Source organism: Pristis pectinata, chromosome 8 (assembly GCF_009764475.1).
Source record: "Pristis pectinata isolate sPriPec2 chromosome 8, sPriPec2.1.pri, whole genome shotgun sequence".
Taxonomy (NCBI): Eukaryota; Metazoa; Chordata; class Chondrichthyes; order Rhinopristiformes; family Pristidae; genus Pristis; species Pristis pectinata.
Genome location: NC_067412.1, coordinates 32,634,504 through 32,654,986, shown reverse-complemented (window position 1 = coordinate 32,654,986; position 20,483 = coordinate 32,634,504). Strand labels below are relative to the sequence as shown.

The following is a 20,483-nucleotide window of genomic DNA, read 5'->3' as shown; positions in this document are numbered from 1 at the left end:
AAGGTGTTACATTATGCACCACACCTTTTAACCAAAGGCACAAAACAGTGATAGTCTGAACCACTGTTCTGATGAGACAAAATTTAAATAACCACCTTTTGATAGAGAAAATTCTGAAACTTTGAGCCAAGTGGATTTTCAAAAAAAAAGTCACCTCACTTTAAAAAGTAAAGGATTAATTAATGAAGGGCAGACATTTCGAAGTAACTTATTTTAAGGATATTCAACTCACTTCTCAGCATCTATGAAACCTGAATTATGTGAGGAAACACCCTCCACTTGTCAAACCGAGTGCAATCACAGCAACACTCAAGAAGCTCAAAACTACAGAATCATAGAATGGTAATAGTCCAGGAGGTGTTCATTCAGTCTTGGAGTCCACATTGGGTCACTGCAACAGAAGTTCATTTCATCTTCCCAACCTTTGCCCCATATCCCTTTATTTCAAGCACTGATTTAGTTCCATTTTGAAAGCCACAAATGAATTAGCCTCCATCATCCTGCGGAAGCAATGCATCGCAGATGCTAACCACTTGCTGTATTAAAAACATTACTCCTTGTGTGTCATTAGTTCTTTGCTAATCACCTCAAATTACCATCAATGGGAGCAGTTTGTGTTTAGGCTCAAAATTTTGAACTGATATAAATCGCATCTTCTCTCAACTTCCTTTACTCCATGTGTTAACAATCCCAGCTTCTATGGGTCCTGCAAACCTTTTTGGTTATGCAGCTTCTCCAGGCTTTATTTGTAACACATTCCTCATTCCTGAAACCATAAGAGCAAACCTTTTGTGCACCCTCTCCAATGCCTTCATGTTCCTCCTCAAGTTTCGTGGCCAGAACAGAACAAGCAGTCCACTTTTTTAAGCCCACTTTACTACCCACCAGTTTGATCAGAATCCATCTCCATCACTGACTGCATTCTAAACCTATGTACAGACCCAGTAGCTTTTACAGCAACCCCAATTAGAACAAGAAATACTTTCTCCAAGTTTCCTTCAAGTCATAAACCAACCTGACTTACACACATCCCTTGTCGTTAGATCAAAATCCTGCCACTTCTGCCAAACAGCATTGTGAAAGTTCCACATAGCATGCACTTTAAAAGAAGTGTACTCGTGATGACCTTCTCAAGAGCAATCAATAATGAACAGTAAAATCAATAATGTGCAAATCTTAAAAAAACAAAAATGAATGCATTATATGCTTTGAGCTGTTTCAAGGATATGACAAGAGACAGCATGGATAGACCTGCACTTACATAGCATCTTTCATGTTCCTTTCAATACATTCCTAACCACTTTATACATAGGAAAGAATGCCTGAGTTATGCACAGCAAGATCCCACAAATTTCAGGGTGGTAGCAAGCAGGTAATATTTTAGTAACATTGGTTAATGAATGTTGAATATGCACGTTCTTTTTGACACAGTGCCAAGGGGTTGAATGGGTCACAGAAGCTAGGAGAATGGAATGGAGTCCTTACAGGAAGCACGGTGGGAAATGGCGTTATCAAGATAGCTGGAGTCTGTGGGTTTAAGAATTCTTTTAGCAACCAATAACCCCACAACTATTTTGGCTATATTTCCTACCTGCTTCCTATAATGACTCCATTAATTTTCCCCAGTTTCTCCAGCTCCATCACATCTATCCTGATAACATCTTCCACACTACTGCTTCCCAGACTACAGTTTTTCTCAACCATGTTTTCTGCCCCACCATAGTTGACAGAGCACCAAGCAAGTCTGTTCCGTTTCCCGCACTTCTGACCTTTCATCCTCCCTTCCCACCCAGAATAAAGGTAGCCTTCTCCTTCTGCTCATCTTCCACCACACTGATCTCCACATTCTCTGATCATCACCAACAATTCACAACACCTCCAATAATGTGACCAGCAATCACTTCATCCACATTTTGCAGGGACCTTCACTGCTCAAATTTCCATTGTTACCAGCACACATCTTCCTATTCATGGCTCCTTCCCATACAATTTCAGGAGATGCAGCACTGCCCTCTTACCCAGCCATCACAGACCCAAATGCTCCTCCCAGGTGAAGCAGCAATTCATTTTTATTTCTTCCAATTTGATGTACCGCAGTTGTTGTTTGCAATGCAGTGTCCTCTGCATTTGAGAAACCAAACAAAAACTATGTGACTACTTTGCAGAAACACTTCCATTCATTCTGTAGATGCCACTTTAACTTGCCATCCCTATCCCACTCTGACCTATGCCCATGCTGCTCCACTGAAGCCTCAGATAAGCTCATGGTACAGCATCCCTTCTCCCATCTAGGTGCATGACGACCCCTGGACTTAACAGTGAATTCAACAACTTCGCATAACCAGCTTGTCTCAAATTGATCAGTAACATATGAAAAGTCAGCAACCTACAACGTCATGCCTTTCATTCTGCACAGATGTTGCCTGACATGCTGAATATTTCCAACATACACTATTTTTATTTGAGATTTTCAGCATCTGCACCAACTTACCCTAAGTTGACACCTCACAGTTCCAGTATCTTTTTCCTCTCTCCTCACATTTTCTTCAATGTCCTCCTATTTGCATCTCCTCCATACAGCTTATTAATCACAGGTGATCTCTCAGTACCCTCCCACAGCCAGTACTATCACCACGTCACTCAATCTCTCCTCACCTCCATCCTTCCAGACATTCCCTCTGTTCTCGACACCCACACCTTTAACCCCACCCCCAGCTTCCCTGCAACTTAAATCTCATTTCATTTCTAACTTCTCTCAGTTCTAATGAAAGGTCATCAACCAAAAACAGTAACTGTTTCTCTGCCCACTGACACTGACTGACCTGCTGAGTATTTCCAGCATTTATTTATTTGTTCAAATCTCCAGTTTCTTGCTTTTCCATAGGTGATGGAGTAAAACTTACAAGCATAAAACAGAAATTGGAAGAGTGGTGAAGGGATCTGGAGCCTGAATAAAGGGTTGCATTTTAAACAACAAAAAAGGAAACCTTATTTTTGGGTACATCATCCTGAGTTAAGAACAAAACTAAATGATGGTTTCATTGGTTCCTTTTCTCACTGACTGCTAGTTCTTTGTTGTTGTTTTCATACCCACGGACAACTCAATCATTAAAGCCTTGTTTACTCCATTATACTTCGCTGTTTTCTTCACAGATTATAGTCAAGTAAATCAGATGTAAATGCACTATGTATGAAAACTTTCAAAGTGTGACACCTAGAAAGGTTTGCAAGTCCCATGACTGACAAAACATTCAACTAAACAACATGAAATCTGAATGTCATTAGCATCAATTTTTTTTGTAGAGAATGCCCAAATCAACAATGCAGATTTCCCTGGAAATAAACTGCAATATTGATTCCTCTATTCATTTGCACACAAAGATACTCTCATTTATTTGTTGTCATTCAGAACAGGCTGCCCCAAAGCACTTCAGAGATATTGAAGTAGCTCTTCTGTGGGATGTTGTTCCTAGAGTAAATACAATTTGCACACAGCAAGAACCATAAACATTAAATGAGAAAACTTCCAGATATTCTTTATGCCATGGAATATTTTACATTCAGTTAAATAGACAGTCAGGACCACTGTTTAACATCTTTTCTAAATTACTATCCTTTCAGCTTAATAACACATTAAGCACCCATTTCTTCCACTGGTTTTTACAACATGCAAATCATGTCTTGGATTATTTCTGTAAATAATACCTTTCTTACGGAGGTATATCATTAGCCTGACACACTACTCCCAACCAAGAAAGCCAACCAGATACAAAGGGAGAACACCACTGAACTTCGATTGGACATGATTATCCAATGTATCAAATAGACTTCAGAAATGAGAATGCTCATCTTCGGCACTGGGACTCGTACAAAAAGGAGAATAGCAAATTAATTAACTGAATACCCTTGCTATTTAAAGATCAAATGCAAGACATACTGCTGACTTTTTACCTCATCCCTTTGTTCCTGAAACTCAACACTGTTCCCCCACCGCCCCTCCTCTTCATTCAATCACCATTCCAACTGAAAATCTACTAACTGGTGTTGAACTGAAACAGCTGATAGTACAGCTGCTAATGAAGGAATAAAAAAGATGCCCAAGACATTAGAATCAGGATATTCTGAGAGGGAAGAGGGGTGGAGAAGGAATGAAATGATAGTTACATGAATTGACAAGGTTACCAGCGAAAGGAGGAAAGGTGGCCATGGAGTGAGATAAACAAAAATTTAAAAATTTATTTGATGCACCGGAGCAATATCATGCCTCTTAATAACAGTCAAGCAAGATTTGACAAAGAATAAAGATGTCAAAGTTTTTCAGGAACTGTAGCCAATCAAAACCCATTGGAATAATCAATTCTGAAAGAGTCAGATACATACGAATACTTCAAGGGGCTGAAGTGGATAATATTTTAGAGTTGGAAAGCAGCAATTTTTATGATAAAGCACATGGGAAAATAAATTTCCAAGAATACAGGGAAAGAGCAGAATAGGATTGACTGGATTGCCCAAAGGAGACTTGATATTGGCTCAATGGTTTCCACCTCTACTATAATGATTTTATAAAGATCAGAAGATTAACATTAAATGCTCATAAATTCAGTTACTTTGCTGAAACTTTGCCGTACTTAATCAAAATATCATTTCTTGCAGCAAATCCATAACATGTTTGCAGATGTGATGCACAATGGGTGGGGTGAATATATTTCCCCAATATATTACTGTAAAATGATTTATACAAGTGATACAAAGTGCATAAGTATTAGCTTTAAAATGAAATGCACCTTCTGTTTTAAAACATCAATAAAAAGGCCGATTTAGGCATCCATTTAATCACTGGGCAATCACTTGTAAAAGTGAAATTTAAAAAAGGACCTCAGCATTTTCTGTTTTATTTCAGAATTCCAGCATCTCCAGTCTTTCGATTTTCACTTGCTGAAAAAATATATCTAAGAAATAGTATTTTCAACAGAATTGCTCCTACATTGTCAATAAATTCACTCAAGATACTACAAAATGTCATTTGCCTTAAGACTCAACTTTTCAATAATCCAGAATATTACTCTACTTGAATAATTGATAAACTACTCCTCTTGAAAAAAAGTTACAGAATTATATAATCGAATTATTTGGAATGGGCCTTTTTAAATCTATTGCAAAAGAAAATCGCAGAAATATTATCTCATTGCCAATTACACTGGATTCAAGACGAACTCAGCAAGGCAATTCCCGAAAAAGAACAAATTAAGGTTGGATGACAATCCAAACGGGTACAGTACTCAATGTGCAAAATGACAAATTGCACGTAGCTGTCATGTAAGCCAGGTTAACGTGAAGTACACCCATTACCTCTTCGGGAATTGATCCATGGATAGATTCACGTCTTAAACCAGGTATCCTCTCCCCAGGTATGGGGAGGATTGTAACCCAGGGCCGAGCTCAGCTCGTATCCTGTCACACTCTCTTACCAGACTTCGGCGGGTATCTGTAGGCCGAGTTGGCCTGGATGTCGATATCCTCAACCCCAGCGATTCTCCTGCTCAACACCGAGCCCATGTTGCTCCCGTGGGTGAGGGATGCGTCACCAGCAGGCAGCTGCGAGGGCCTGGAGGCCTGGCGGAGACAGCGGCCGTGCGATCAACGATTCCGATCAAAGATCGCAGCTCGCCGCCAGCCCAGCCGTGTTCTTCAGGCAACAAACCACTGGCCCAACACCAACGGCGACAGAATGGCCGGGGGAGGAGTGACGTTAGTCAGAGGGTGCCCTTCGCTGTTAACGCACAAAAATCCGCGCAAAACCTAATATATATTTCATTCACTGGAGGGGGAAAAACACCAACAATAGACCATTTTCCCTTTGGGTCATAAAAACTGTCGCAAACTTTTCCTTGCGGAAGTTGTGATGACACACTGTGCATTGTGGGAGGTGTAGTTCCCGATCTTCGTTAGTTACCTGGTTTTGTGTGATAAAGACTACATTTCCCAGCATGCACCGTCACCCCACCGCTCCAGCTGGTGCTGGGAGCTGAAGCGATCTGCTGTTTGTTTAGAGGGGATAGTCATTCAGTTTATTGTGCTGTGCAAAGCTTTTATAGGCGGTAGATTTGTTTTGAACCGTGTTTCCTTGTTGTCTTTTTTGAATGCCATCGTGCAGTTTTACCATGAGTTGTTACTGAGCCTCAACAGTTAGCATGTTGCTAGGCAGATCATGTGATCACGGAATTAAAACAAAATGCTTTTGATACTCAGCAAGTCAAGCAGGCTGGAGAGAGAAACAGAATAAAAGAATTAGATTGATGTTCTAGGTCTATCCACATATGTTGTTTGACTTGCTCTGTGTTTTCAGACAGCTTTTGAACAACTGCAGTTCTTTGCTTATTTGATGGTGAAGTAAGAGCATTTGAACTATTCTGAGGCAAATATATAACAAAACATTCCAGTCCATGTGCTCGGCTGCTGACAGGAAAACCTGGCTGAGTCATTAAGGGTGGTTATAAAGCATTCTTTCAAAGCTCGTATTTTATCCATAAAGGATTTGTCTGAAATACTTTGGCCTGATTATACTATGTATTGAGTAAAGAGAAAACAACTGCCTCGGCTCATTTTCTGCTGAAGCTCCCACCCACCTTACATCTTTGATTCGGCACCCATCTGGTCAGAATCCCTTGTACTGCTCTCTAGACCTTTCATCTAAATCTCTGTTATCACTAAGGACCCTCACCACCTGGGATATGCCCTCTTCATGTTACTACCATTGGGGAGGAGGGACAGGAGCCTGAAGACCCACACAACATTTCAGGAACAGCTTCTTCCCCGCCATCAGATTTCTGAACGGTCCATGAACATTACCTCGTTATTCCTCTTTTGCACTATTTGTTTGTAACTTATAGTAATTTTTATGTCTTTGCACTGTACTGCTGCCACAAAACAACAAATTTCACATCATGTCAGTGACAATAAACCTGATTCTGAATCTGTTGCATGCATTCTAACTTTTACCAATCCCTGTTGATTCATCAACCACATGTTCCCTGACTTATTGGTTCCCTGCTTTAACAATTCTGGTGCTTGTTTTGAAATCTAATCATGGAGTCGTGACTCCTTCTAATCATGCTATAATTTCTAACCATTTCCAAGTTATCTATGCTCCTCTAGTTCTGGCGTTTGAGGCTTCCCTCCACAATAGAGTCACACCCTCCTTGTTCAAGCAACAGTTCCTAATGTGGCTCAGTGCCAATTTTCATTTGACTATGTCTTCAATGAAATGAATATAGTATTGCAATTAAGGTGTGCATAAATAAAAGTTTCATTCCTACTGGTATTAACTTCTGTTGGAGATTCTAAAACTATATATTTTTAAGAATATCATATTTTACCTACCTGTCACTTTTTGTTTGCTTTATCTTAATTAGATTTTGCTTTCCCATAGTTCAGTTATTCTTTACCTGATATGACATCAAATTCCACTCTAATTTACAACGTTTACTGCACATTTGTTGTTAATTTCATAAAGGAAGCATGTAAGGACAAATTTACAAAAGAATAAAAATATTACTGGAATAATTTAGACAAAGATACGGAAGTCTGTGTTGTTTATGTAGCCATTTGAGAGCAATGCTGCCCTTAGCAACCATGAGAACAGTAACTGTCTCTGCTTTGAATATTTCTGGCTCAGTCATCAGTTTGGAATGTGAGTTGGAGACACTTCAATACACAAGGGAGGGGAAGGAAAATCTGGGCACTGAGCTGTAGATAATCACAACTTTTGGAGAGTTTTCAGATTAGAAAGGCTTTGGTTTGGTTGATGATTACAATCTACTGGAATGAAGTCAGATATTGGATAAGGAACACCAAAAATCATTTTATCTAGTTGATATAACATACTTGCTTCCTGTGAAGACGAGGATAAAATTTTGTCAGGACCAATTAAATATTGACCATGATACGGGGGTGGAGAAAGGGTGGGCTGAGATAAGAGATGTTGAAATATTGTAGTTGTAATGGATTAAATAATTATGAAGATCCAATAAATAAAAAAAGAACAAAAGCATCATTTGTTAGTAGGATCAAAAGTGAGACATGACTTCTTAACTATCCTGATGGCACAATGAGTGAATAATGAACCTGTTTGCTAACATTTGTTGTGTTGAAGTTACCTGAGACCATAAGTGTGGATACATTGGCTGAAAATTTTTATCTGATCAAAGAGAGGCATTTGTAAGAGTATTTTTTGGCAAATCTGACTGAATTGTTTGAAAATGACTAAATTGGTGGACTGAGAAATTTAATGGAAGTTACTTATATGGACATCCAGTAAACGTGATAATTTCTATAATAAGAGATTGTTAGCTCATAAAACTGAAGGCCAATTATTGACCTGTTTAGGAAATCAGCTGAAAAAGAGTACAGAGAGTTAGTTTGTATACAGATATTCAAATTGGTAGCATTTGACTCATTGATGTAGCTTCGGTGCATTAGTTTGTGGAAATAGAAAGCTACCTGTCCAAATCTTCTGATGATTGCATAGATAGGCAATATCGTAAGCAGTGTAGATGCGAGTAATAAATTACAAAAAGATAGTAAGCGATTAACGTATCAAAATTGTCACAAATGGGTTTAAATGGAGGCAAATCTGAAATCAATCACCCTGGACAAAAAAAAGCCAAACTAGAAACACTGGAAGCCCTAAGAGAATTGGGGTTCAAATACATAGATCATTAAAGTCCCATTGAGCAATACTTGAAATAACCAAAGAAAATCTTTAAAGTTGCTCTTTTTATTTGGAAGACTTGAATTTAAGGGGGTAGAAGTTATGCAACAGGTCTACAGAGCAAAGGTCGAACTATGCCTAGATTGCCTTCAGCAGCTCTTAGCAACATAGCCAATGAAACAAATACTAACCTTGAAGGGAATGCAACATAAAGTTACCAGAATGATGCCAGTAAATGTTAAATTATGAGGATACATTTCACAAGCTGGAATTGTGTTCTCCAGGTGTTTATGTGTTAAGTAGTAATTTGATCAAAAGTTTCAAGATGTTAATGGTAGTTGATAAAGTTGGTGGTGAGAAACTTTTGAGCAACTTTTTTTTTGGCTTGGGAGTCTTGGACTAGACAACATGGCCTAAAAATTATTTCAAGACCATACACAAAGGATGCTGGATTTTAGAACTCTCTTCCACAAACTGCAATCGATGTAGCTGTTGATTGCAATTGATGGGCCTTTGGAGTAGAGGCACATGGAGTTAGACTACAAGAATGGGCTCGAGGAACTAAATGGCTGACTTTCTTCTGTGTTCCTAACCTTTAATCTAACTGGTTAAAGAGATACAAAGTTGTTTTCTCTGTTTGTTCTGGTCCCATATGTTGTGACATTATCAGCTCACACTTTTAGCAACACATTACTCAAAAAAATGAAAACAAGAGTTTGCAAAGGCTAGTCTAATGCACATATAATCAGCACAGTACCACAGCAAAGTGTGTCCAAATTTATATTTTCACTTGCACCTTATTCATTTTACAATTAAAATGTAGTTAAACTAATTTAATAAAACTAAAAATATTGATTTATTCTTTTGCCTTCAATCAATAATATCTATGATGCCTGGACTGCTTTGAAGGTATCATAGTTAACACCTGTAAAGGGTCTCTGGACTTCAGTAGTTAAAAACAAAACATGACTAATTTTTTTTTAGAGTCATAGAGCACTACAGCACAGAAATAGGCCCTTCTGCCCATCTATTCCATGCGGGCCTGGTTTTCTGCCTCGTCCCATCTACCTGCACCTGCACCATAGCCCTCCATACTTCTGTCATTCATGTACCTGTACGTCTTTGGAATGTGGGAGGAAACCGGAGCACCCAGAGGAAACCCACGCAGACACGAGGAGAACGTACAAACTCCTTACAGATAGTGGCCGGAATTGAACCTGGGTCGCTGGTGCTGTAATAGCGTTACGCTAACCGCTACACTACCATGCTTGCCTATAGGTATGTGGATAGGTGGATGCAGTAAGAGATAGTGAAAGGCAGGTAAATTTGATAGGAATGACCAAAAGATCTGGGGATTAATTTACCGCAAATTCTATGGCTTTTCAATTAAAGACTCCACCATTCCTCAAGGAAAAAAGAAAGCTCTTTAGGCACCTGAAGGTTGAAGTTTAACAGGAAATGCATGACCAAGGTAACAAATGGTGGGTGGAAGGAGCTCAAGAGATGTAGCAACTCGTCAATAACCATGACAGAATCTTCACCACTGTCAGCACATCTAAGGCCCAAGAACCCAAGAGGCTATCCTGCTGAGAGATAAGAACAAAAGAGAGCTTATCAAGGATAGAGAGACAATCAATGCCTGCTGAAATGAGCACTTCAAAGAATTCCTCAATTGGGTTTATCTTTGTCCTTGATGCCCTTCAGAAAAAGCTATCCAATCCAGTCAAAAAAGCTATATATTAGCTGAAAACAACAAAGCTTCAGAAGCAAAATTCAAAAACTCCTCACACAAATTCAAAGACATTTCTCACACTTTCATGAGAGGGTATAATCCGAGGCATCTCGGAGATATAATTGTGACCATTTTCTAGAAGGAAGAAAAAATTTGATCATGGTAACCAGAGCGAGGTCTCCCTGCTGCCTGCCACAGGGAAGATCATCATGAGTCCTCCTCAACCATCTTGTTCCCATGGCTGAAGAGTTGGACCCCAAATGTCTCTGTGCTTTCTGCCCCTCTATGGACACAATGCTTTGCAAACACCCTCTACCAACCTCCCCCAGATGCACAACACCAAAGATCCATAACAGACTCTGGAAAACGTGGACAACTTTCCATATATTAGGAGCCATCCTTCAGCATTGATAAAATTCAACGCTGTCTTCAGTGCATCAGCACAGATTTTGGCTGTCTGAGGAAAAGGCTTTTTGAAGATCAAGACCTCAAACATAGTTAATTAATCATAGCTCAAAGCACTGTCTATTGGGCTGCAATGATCCACACCCTTCCAGATTTTGAGATGTTGTCTCCCAACAGCAGGCATCTCAATACGAACACTGTATCTACAAAATGGTCCAAATCCATTGGAAAGATAGGCAAATCAATATCGGCATCCTCCCTCAGGCCAAATTCCCCAATATTAAGGCTCTAATGGCGGAACATGTTGTTCATATGCTTGCAAGCAGATTCCCAAAGAAAACATCCTAGTCTGAGCTCCAAGATAGCATGTGATTGCCCAGCCTCCTTGGAAATCTCTTCACTGACTTGTGCAAATCCTTAGCCCAGTGTGCTGAAATTGGAGAAGGAGCATTAACAATGGCACTGAGAATCTTAAGTCCCTCTGTTGGAGCCAAAATTTATGGAACTGTCGGATTAATAGATTAATTAGGGTAAAACAAAGGGACATTGTTAAAGCTATGAAATGCAGGTCAGAGCTGTTGCTGAACTTCTGCTGTAAGGTTATCCATCTGTAATATTAACGTGTTTTCTCTCTCTGCAAATACTCACTGAGATGTAGTGCGCATTTCCAGCATTGTTGTTTTAGATTCAGTTTCAACTACAACTTGGACCTGCATTTCAGTTTTGACATGTCCCTTTGTTTTTATCTTATAAGTACATTATAATTGTTTATTTTTTGTTTTATTTTCATACGACTATTCATAGCCCATGTTTGTAATATTCAATGACACAAATATAGGCTGGTACCTCACACTACAATCAAGCTGCAATTAATAACTTGAAACATGAACAAGGATCCCCATTTGGATCTACACTAACTGTAGAAGCAAAAAAATCCAGCAAATTTTATTCCATAACATTTGTTGAAGGAAAATGCTATTTCAAAAATTGCATTTTGGTTTGGTTGAAGACCAAATAAATATGCAATTGTACACTGTTTGCTTTCCAAGTTATTTCCAAGAAAATCCAAGACTATTTCTCACTAGTATACCTAGCCTGTGTTTTTTCTTTTGGATTTGCAATACACAGGCTGTAGAAGGTCCCTTCCACTGACATGGGTAATCATTAGTTAATTATTATTAGGCCAAAGAGTTTTGTTAGGTTCCTGCATCTCCAAAGCACATACTTTCCTAACTTGGAGATGGAGAGGTAGGATCCAGTTGTCGTGGTTCACACAGGCATCAAAGACATGGGTAGGACTAGGAAGGAAGTTCACAAGATCACAAGACAAGGGAGCAGAAGTAGGCCATTCGGCCCATCGAGTCTGCTCCAAAGAAAAGAAAGGGAAAAAAAGAAATGAGAAATGGGGGGAAAAAGTCTGCTCCATGAGCTGAAGGGAAAAGAAGTTCTGCTCTGGGATTATGAGGAGCTCAGAGCAAAATTGAAAAGCAGAACCACCAGGATGATAATCTCTGGATTATTATCTGAATCATTTGCAAATTGGCAAGGGGTAAATAAAATATGAGAGTAAATGCGTAGCTTAAAGCATGGTGTTGTAGAAACGGGTAGACTGGCAGTAGTACTGAGGAAGGAGAGAGGTGTTCCGTTGGGATGAGCTACACCTGAATAGGGTTGTAGACAAAGCTAAATAGGAGCAGGCAGGGCTCCAAGAACAGGTTGTTTAATAAATCAGGAGAAAATGAGAAAGCAGTGGAACAGGATAGTGAGGGGGAAATTGACAAGCAAATGGCAGCAGGCTGGGGTGGAAAATATAAACAAAAGTATGCAGCACAGAGAAAATACAGAATTAGTAAAAACTGTAAAAAAAATCAAAGCTCAATGGTCTTTATTTGAATGCATGTAGCATTTGCAATAAGATAGTTGAGTTGATGGCAACATAGGAGTATGATCTATTACAGAGATGTGGTTGCAGGGTGACCAGGACTGGGTGTTCAATATTCCAGTTTATATGATATTACAAAAGAACAGGCTAAAAGGTAGTCTTGTTAATCAAGGAAGGTATCAAAGTGGGCTTGAGACATGATAGAGAGGCAATGGGTAGTAACATAGAATCAGTTTGGGTTGAAATCTTGAATAGCGGGGAAAAGAAGACAAGGGTGGGAATAATCTATTGGCCCCAAAATGTGACCTCTCAATAGGCTGGAACATAAATGGGAAAATATCTAGGGCATGTTTGAAGGGAACTGCAATTAGGAGATTTTAGTCTACAAATTGATTGAACAAACCAAACCGACAAGGGTATTGTAGAAGAATAATTCGTGAAGTATATCAGTGTTGCTTCTTAGAGCAGTAATGTTATGGGACCTATCTGGGAACAGGCTATTTTAGATTTGGTCATGAGTAATGAGAAAGGATTAATGAGAGATCTTGTGGTTAAAGATCCCCTAGGATGTAGTGACCACCATATGATAGAATTCCAGATGCAGTTTAAAGGTGAATACTACAGGACCAAAACCATTGTATTCAACTTAACTAAGGACAATTATAATGGTGTCGAGGTGGAGTTGTCTAAGGTGGACCGGGAAAATCCAAGAGACAGGTCAGCAGATGAATAGTGGCAGACATTCAAACAGATGGTCCATAACATTCAGACGGAATTTATCCCTATGGGAAAGATGTACAACCTGTGATAAATAAAGGAGGTCAAGGATAATGTTACATTAGAAGTTAGGTCAGAGGACTGGTGGTGGGCCAAACAACTGGGAAGTTTTTAGGATACAACAGCAAAAGACTAAAAAGCTCATAAGAAGGGAGAAAATTGATTGTGAGAGAAAACATGTGTAATATCAAAACAAATGGTTTCTATGGATATACAAGCAGGAAGAAGGCTGCTCTGGTAGCTGTGGGACTTCTGGAGAAAGATGGTGGTAAATTAATAACAGGAAATGAATATGCTGAATTAAATTTTTGCATCAGTCTTCACATGCAGGATGTCGCAAATATCCCTAAGTTAACAGATGGGCTCATTTCAAATGACGTGGATAAACCTGTAAAAATCCCAATCAAGAGGAATAAAGGATCAGAGAAACTCACAGGGCTAAAGGCAAACAAATCACTGAGTCCTGATGGTCTGCACCCAAGGGTTTTAAAGGAGCTGGCTGCAGTGATAGTGAACCCATTGGTTGGAAGTTTTCAAAACCTGCTAAATTTAGGAAGGGTACCAGAAGATTGAAAAAGAGCCAATGTGAATTTGTTGTTCAAAAAGGGAGAAAGACAGAAAGTGGGAAATTATAGGCCAGCTAGTTTAACATCTATTGTTGGCAAGATGCTGGAGTCAATAATCACAGAGGAAAAAAATAATTATTTTGGAAAGCTTAATATAATTAAACCTTGTCAACATGGTTTTATGAAAGGTAAATCATGTTTGACAAAGTTGTTTGAATTTTTTTGAGAATGTGACAGGAAGAGTTGATAGAGGGGAACCTGTATATCCAGCCTATTTATATTTCCAAAAGGCATTTGACAAGGTGCTGCATAAGAGGCTGCTGTTTAAATTAACATCCAAAGATATTGGAGGAAGTGTGTTAGCATGAATTGAAAACTGGTTGTCACACAGAAAACAATAAGAGTTGGAATAATTGGGTCATTTTCAGGCTGGAAGGATGTAACTAGTGAACTACCCCAAGGATCGGTTCTTGGGCCTCAATTGCCTACTATTTACATTAATGACCTAGAAGAGGAAACAAAATGCAAGGTTTCCAAGTTTGCCAATAGAATGAAAATAGGTGGAAGCACATGTTGTGATGAGGACACTGTGAACCTGTAAAGGAATATATATAGATAGATTGAGTGATTGGCCAAAAATCTGACATACGGAATTTAATATGGGGAGATGTGAAATCATGCACTTAGGTAAGAGAAATTAAAAGGTGAATTATTAACTAAATGAAGAGAGATTGCAAATGAGTGAAGCTCACAGGGATCTAGATATTCCAGTGCATCACAAAAGGTTGCAGGCAGGTGCAAAAGGTAGGTAAGACATTTGACATGTCAGCCTTTACTGCAAAGAGGTTGAAATTTAAGAATAGGGAGGTTTTGTTACAGTTGTACTGGATGTCAGTGAGACTGCACCTGGAATACTGTGCAGTTTTAGACCACTGACCTAAAAATAGTGGCATTAGATGCAGTCCAAAGGAAATTCACCAGCCTAATTCCTGGGATGATGCAGCTGTCTTATTAAGAGAGACTAGAACTATTTAAGTCTGTATTTCTTGAGGTTTGGAAGAATGAGGGGCAGCTTTATTCATAGAATCATAGAACATTACAGTGCAGTATTAGGCCCTTCAGCCCACAATGTTGTGCTGACATTTTATCCTGCTCTAAGATCTATCTAACCCTTCCCTCCCACATAGCCCCCTATTTTTCTATCATTCGTGTTATTCAAACATACAAGATCCTAAGGGGGCTTGACTAGAGTGAGTCACAGGATAAGGGGTTGATCATTTAAAACTAAGGTGTGTAGAAATTACTTCTGTCAGAGGGTAGTGAATCCCTGGAATTCTCTGTCACCAAGGGTGGTAGAGGCCAGATCATTAGACATATTGTAGGTATCGATATAGATAAATATTTTAAGAATCAAAGAATTGAGGATTATGGGGATCTGGCACAGGAATGGAGACCAGCATAAATCAGCCAATGATCATATTGAATGGCAGGACAGGCTTAAGAGGCCTACTCCTGCTCCTTGAAGTGTGTTCTCTACTTTCCCTGTGGAGATTAAAGCTTATTGGAAGTGTTAATACGTTTAGGTACTTTTTTTGTATTCCAATACAGCTACAATCCTTTTTGGAAAGGACGTGCAACAGATTAGGCAGAAAGGTCAAAGGAACTGTAGTCCGAGGAAGTTCGAAGCTCAACTGATTCAGTTCCTGCGACGTGGTGTAAAACAAATGAGCTAATCAGTACGATGAAAAGCAAGAATTCCTATCCCAAGGTTCTGCTTTAAGCACGTGTGGAAAATAAAAGGGCTCTTTGATAGAGAAAAAAATAAGGATATTTTATCAGATTGAGGTTGACTCATGCACAAAATCAATCCAATTACAACAGTGCATATAGTTACTGTACCACTCCCTAACCGTCAACATCAATTCTCCCCACACAGTAACCGCATGCATTGGATCACATGCCTACTGCTGCCTTTGATAAAAAACACGGCTTCGCGTCCAGCCCCGCCGGCCCATTGCTATTGTGCAGCCTCAGTGTTTACCTTCGTCGGTCAAGCCCAACATGCTAAAGCTGCCTTATAAGGTCAGATACTAACAGAACTCGACCCCTCATTGGTTCCGCCTTTCTGCCAATCAAACACGTCATCCGATTCCAAACAGGGAATGCCGCAAGGGGCCGCGCGGGATGCTGGGAGCCGTAGTACTCCCGTCGGTTTAAATTCTCGGCGCCTCCCCTCCTTCCCACAGCGTAATTTGCATAACGTTATTAATCAATAACAGAGCCGAGTGCGGCCGCCAAACACCAGAAAGTCCTGGCAACAAGTCAAAGGCACTTTGTTTCCCCCCCCCAAAACAAAACACTATGCTCTTGGAGCATGCGCCTTCTCCGCCAGGGAACATCTGACTGATAATATTTTAAATGATAGGAAAGGAGCGGGGAAAATAACTGCCTTACATCAGTCGCAGAACCCGGGCAAGGGTTGTGGGGAGGAAGAAAAGTACGGCCAGTGTTGACCGCTCCCCCCAGTTCGTTGGGAGCATGAGCGGCGGCGCGGTGACGTCGACCGTCAATCAAGAGAAGGGGGCGGGACCTAGCGCCACCCATCATTCAAGGAGAGGGGCGGGGCCTGGAGCCTGGAGCCTGAACGCTACGTAAATATTTGTATTCGTGTTGGGACCACGCTGGTGTCCTCGGAGCACGTTAGTGTAAGAGCTTTGCGAGCAAAAACAACAACAACCGACATAATTAACAGGAGGGGAGAAAAGAGACGATCGGCTTGGGCGAGGAGAAGTTACTGGCTCGTCTCTTTGACCGTCTCCCGCAGCCGGTTAGCAATATTTACAGAGGAGGCGTAAGGTGGGGGGGAAGAGCAGAAGGGGACCTCGTCTCCCGTCGCTGGCTTGCACCATGTCCGTTAATATGGACGAGCTGAACACCAAGTGAGATAAATCAGTTTCGTGCTGACCGCGGGGTGTGCGGCGGATCAGGCTAAGCAGCTCTTGCAGGCGGCACACTGGCAGTTCGAGTAAGGGGTGAGGCGGTGAGAGCGATGAACCGGCCCCAATTGCTGAATTATTCCCGATTGCGTGCTGAAACTGACCGTTTTTCCTCTCCTCTTCTTCCCCCCCCCCCTCCCCCCGTGCTTCCATGTAGACGGCCCTGAGCGCCTTCTTCCAAGAAGCCCAACGGGCCCTACAATCATCATCATCAGATGGTAAGTCTTTGCAGGTTGGGGGGGGGGGGGGGGTGGTGAGGTAGAGCCCGAGGTCTACGTGCCAGCATTACCCGCTTCCCCACCCCCACTCCTCCCTCCCTCTCCCCCGGTGCCGCCATGTTGGGATCAGGCGCTAGAGGAAAAAAACACAAACCCGGCGGCGGCTGCTCGCCCGGCTGCTCTGCCTCATCATGTCCGACCACTCATTGCCCGACCCTTGGCTTCCATTAAACCCACCCTACACTTCATACCCTCTCCCAATAGGTGGGTGGGAATGTTTTGGAGCGGCGAAACCTTACAGTCTGATTTTTTTAAAAAAATACCTTTTTTTTCTCATGCCCCCTTTCTTACATGTTTTATCAGTAAATAAAACACGCATTCTTCCCAATTTGGGGAACTAACCCTTTCATGATACTCAAAAGAAAAGAAGCGGTCGATGATAAACGCGTGGAAGAGTTTGTCATCCTGTATGTTGTGATCACAATGTTATGGTTTCCGCACGCCACGTTAAACCCTACGATCACTGGAATTCCTTTTGAAAATATTTTATTGTTCGGAGGTTCTGTTGGTGTCGTGCTCTGCAACGTGCAAAATGTATATTTTAATGCATTTGAAGTTACTATTTCATGTGGTTAACGCGGTTCTTGTGATTTTTTTGAAAGGGACGGTGAACTGTATGAATGGTTAATGGTATGTTTGGTCTAATCATGTGCCGATGTCAGTTGATAGACTCTAGTGCGAATGTTTTCAAATATATAATTTACCTACAAATATTTGTAACATTTTTGTAAAAATTCAATTTTATGGTTGTACAATAAATAGTTTGACGTTTATGCATACTATCAAAGAGATTGATAAAGCGAAATTAGAAGGGTGATTTTTTTAAAATCTAGAGATGAAGATTGTTTTTAGTAAGTGGAAGGTTATAGGCAGCCATTTTTCAACTCATCTACGTTAGCATAAACATTCGTTTCTGCAGACATGTGGCAAACTACTTCCTATCGCGTTATTTATTGTATTATGGTTCACATTAGAAGTTCTTTATATTCGTTTTAGTTATGAATACATTTATGGTGAGTAGAGAAGACTAAGATTTTGAATGTCAAGAATGTACATTTTTAGGGGGAGTTGTCTTTTCAATATGCAGGGATTAAAATTCACCAGCCAATCAATAAATTAAAATCGTTTTACAGAAGAATAGTAGTAAATTTGTCAGAGAGGAACAGCATGTTTTCCAATAAGAATTTTCCAGTAATTTGTTACAGCATGAAAAGATGGAAATCAAAATCCAGTGAATGATGAAACAGTTCAGTTCAATTTCCTCCTGTTCTCGGCATGTGTTGTGATCCTATGTTTATTTCCTGCCAGTAGTTTTTCTCCCATCCCCCATGTGACAGTTCACCTAAACACAGTCCTCCATGTAAACAGGCATTTTCCCTTTGTCAGGAAGTTGAAGTAAAATGGATTCCTTATGAAACAGCCAATGTTGCTGTTGAAGTTTGTCTCTAGACTTTTAGACTTGTTAGACTTAGAATGAAAAGAAACATTAATTCAATTCCTGATTGACTTTGTTATTTAAGCTTTTCATTTTTCAACATAATATCAGTGCCATTTCCTGAATTTTGTGTTCTTTCATAGAGATGTTATAATTCTGTAAGATAAAAGCAGTTACACATACTATTGTCAAAAAACAATAACATTAATGGTGTTGTAATTTTACTTTGAGTATAATGCGACTTTAAAATGTTGAGTAAGAATTTTAAAGAGATCAAATTTAAAAGGTTTCAGTGATTGGGAGATTCTCCATGACTTAAATTTCTGTAGGCAAACTGAGAAATAACTGAATTTTTGCACTGAAAACCTTGATTTCTATGAATAGTCTGGAAATGATATCTGTGCTTAGTCAAGAACCAGATGTGACTTGCCAATTCAATTGCATCAAATATAGCCAAACCTCGAGCAACCTTGTCTCGTCTGCCAGACCAGGCTGAGATTGCTGGAAGTGAGACATTAATGGATTAACTGCAATGCTGACAAAATGAAAGAAATGATGTGATCATCATTCAGTTTTTTTTTTGCAGTGAACAAAGCAAAACATATACATATTACATTGACATCAGCTGCTTTTCGTTGACAGAACGTATCAAAATTAAAGGGAAGAGACAAGCTGCACATTAAAGTCATAACTTACTATAAACAATGATTTTTGGAGACATTTCTAGATTCAAAGGAGTGTGTTATTTACAGAAAGCCAGATGTTTGAGCTTCTTGTTGATGTTTAACTATAAACGTTGTAAGAAGGGCTTGAGCAATGTACTAGAGTAAAACTAATGTACAGAAATAATTTTCCTTAACCATTTTTCTCTAAAATTGTGTATTGATGCGAATAGCCTGTGATTTTTGATATCTATGTATTTTAATTGAATTTGGGTCTTGTCCCTGTCTCCTTGAGCTAACATCCAAAAAGTATATGATACAGAAACTGAAGAATAGAACTGAAGATGTGAGCTATATTACCAATTCAAATTTGTAACTTGTGTTTAATAGTGATTGTGTTTCAAAGTTTCTTTATTTCCCATTGTGTATTTTCTTCCATTGATATTATGAAGACGTTGTTTGCTGGTGTGCAATCCAGTGAACACATTGACAGTCTTGGTCAAGTAGCTAGCCCTGGATATGAATCTCAAAGAATGCATGCTGAATGCTATTTGGGATAGAACAGTCATGCTACAATCTAACCTTGATGTTTGTATATATTAAAAAGCATTTTCTTTATTCATGGGCACTGAGGTTGATAGTGGTGCTTGCTGAGATGAGCTAACTCCACACAAACTGACTAAATTTATATTATTCTGTGTCTTGCCTGCCCATAGGGTAAACTTGTTAAAGTGAAGTAGTTTGCAAGGAAAAGTAGGTCCATTGTATAAAATGAGTAGAAGTGTGACTTAATTTCAGTGCAACATACAGCTTTTGTCAATGCACATCTGCTCACATCAGATCCAAGTTTAATTTGCTGAATATTCCTGGGGAAAAAAATAATATGCCAACAACATTGACATGGGTGGAAAACACACTGTGCAAAAAAAAGCAATTAAATTTGAATTAAGTGAAGCAAAATGGACCAGTGTTTGATCTTGTTGAAATCATTGAAACAATTTTGTGATCATATTTGTATGGAGTTTTATTTAGGAGTGGCT

The 20,483-nt window shown here is 39.7% G+C and overlaps 2 protein-coding genes across 5 annotated transcripts in view; one reads left to right on the top strand and one right to left on the bottom strand.

Moving 5' to 3' along the window:
* LOC127573328 (E3 ubiquitin-protein ligase MGRN1-like) overlaps nt 1-5,882 on the bottom strand; it is a 112,465-nt gene extending 106,583 nt beyond the window's left edge. For all 4 annotated transcript variants that reach the window (XM_052021406.1, XM_052021408.1, XM_052021409.1 and 1 more), the window contains exon 1: nt 5,469-5,882. In XM_052021406.1, coding sequence (XP_051877366.1) covers nt 5,469-5,556 — 88 coding nt within the window. In that variant the 5' untranslated portion in view covers nt 5,557-5,882. The remainder of the gene's footprint in view (nt 1-5,468) is intronic.
* The window catches only part of LOC127573286 (UBA-like domain-containing protein 1), a 34,025-nt gene continuing 19,096 nt past the window's right edge, over nt 5,555-20,483 (top strand). The window contains 4 exon segments of the mRNA XM_052021338.1: nt 5,555-5,748; nt 17,020-17,104; nt 17,226-17,255; nt 17,257-17,286. Of these exon segments, the coding sequence (XP_051877298.1) occupies nt 5,555-5,748; nt 17,020-17,104; nt 17,226-17,255; nt 17,257-17,286 (339 nt within the window).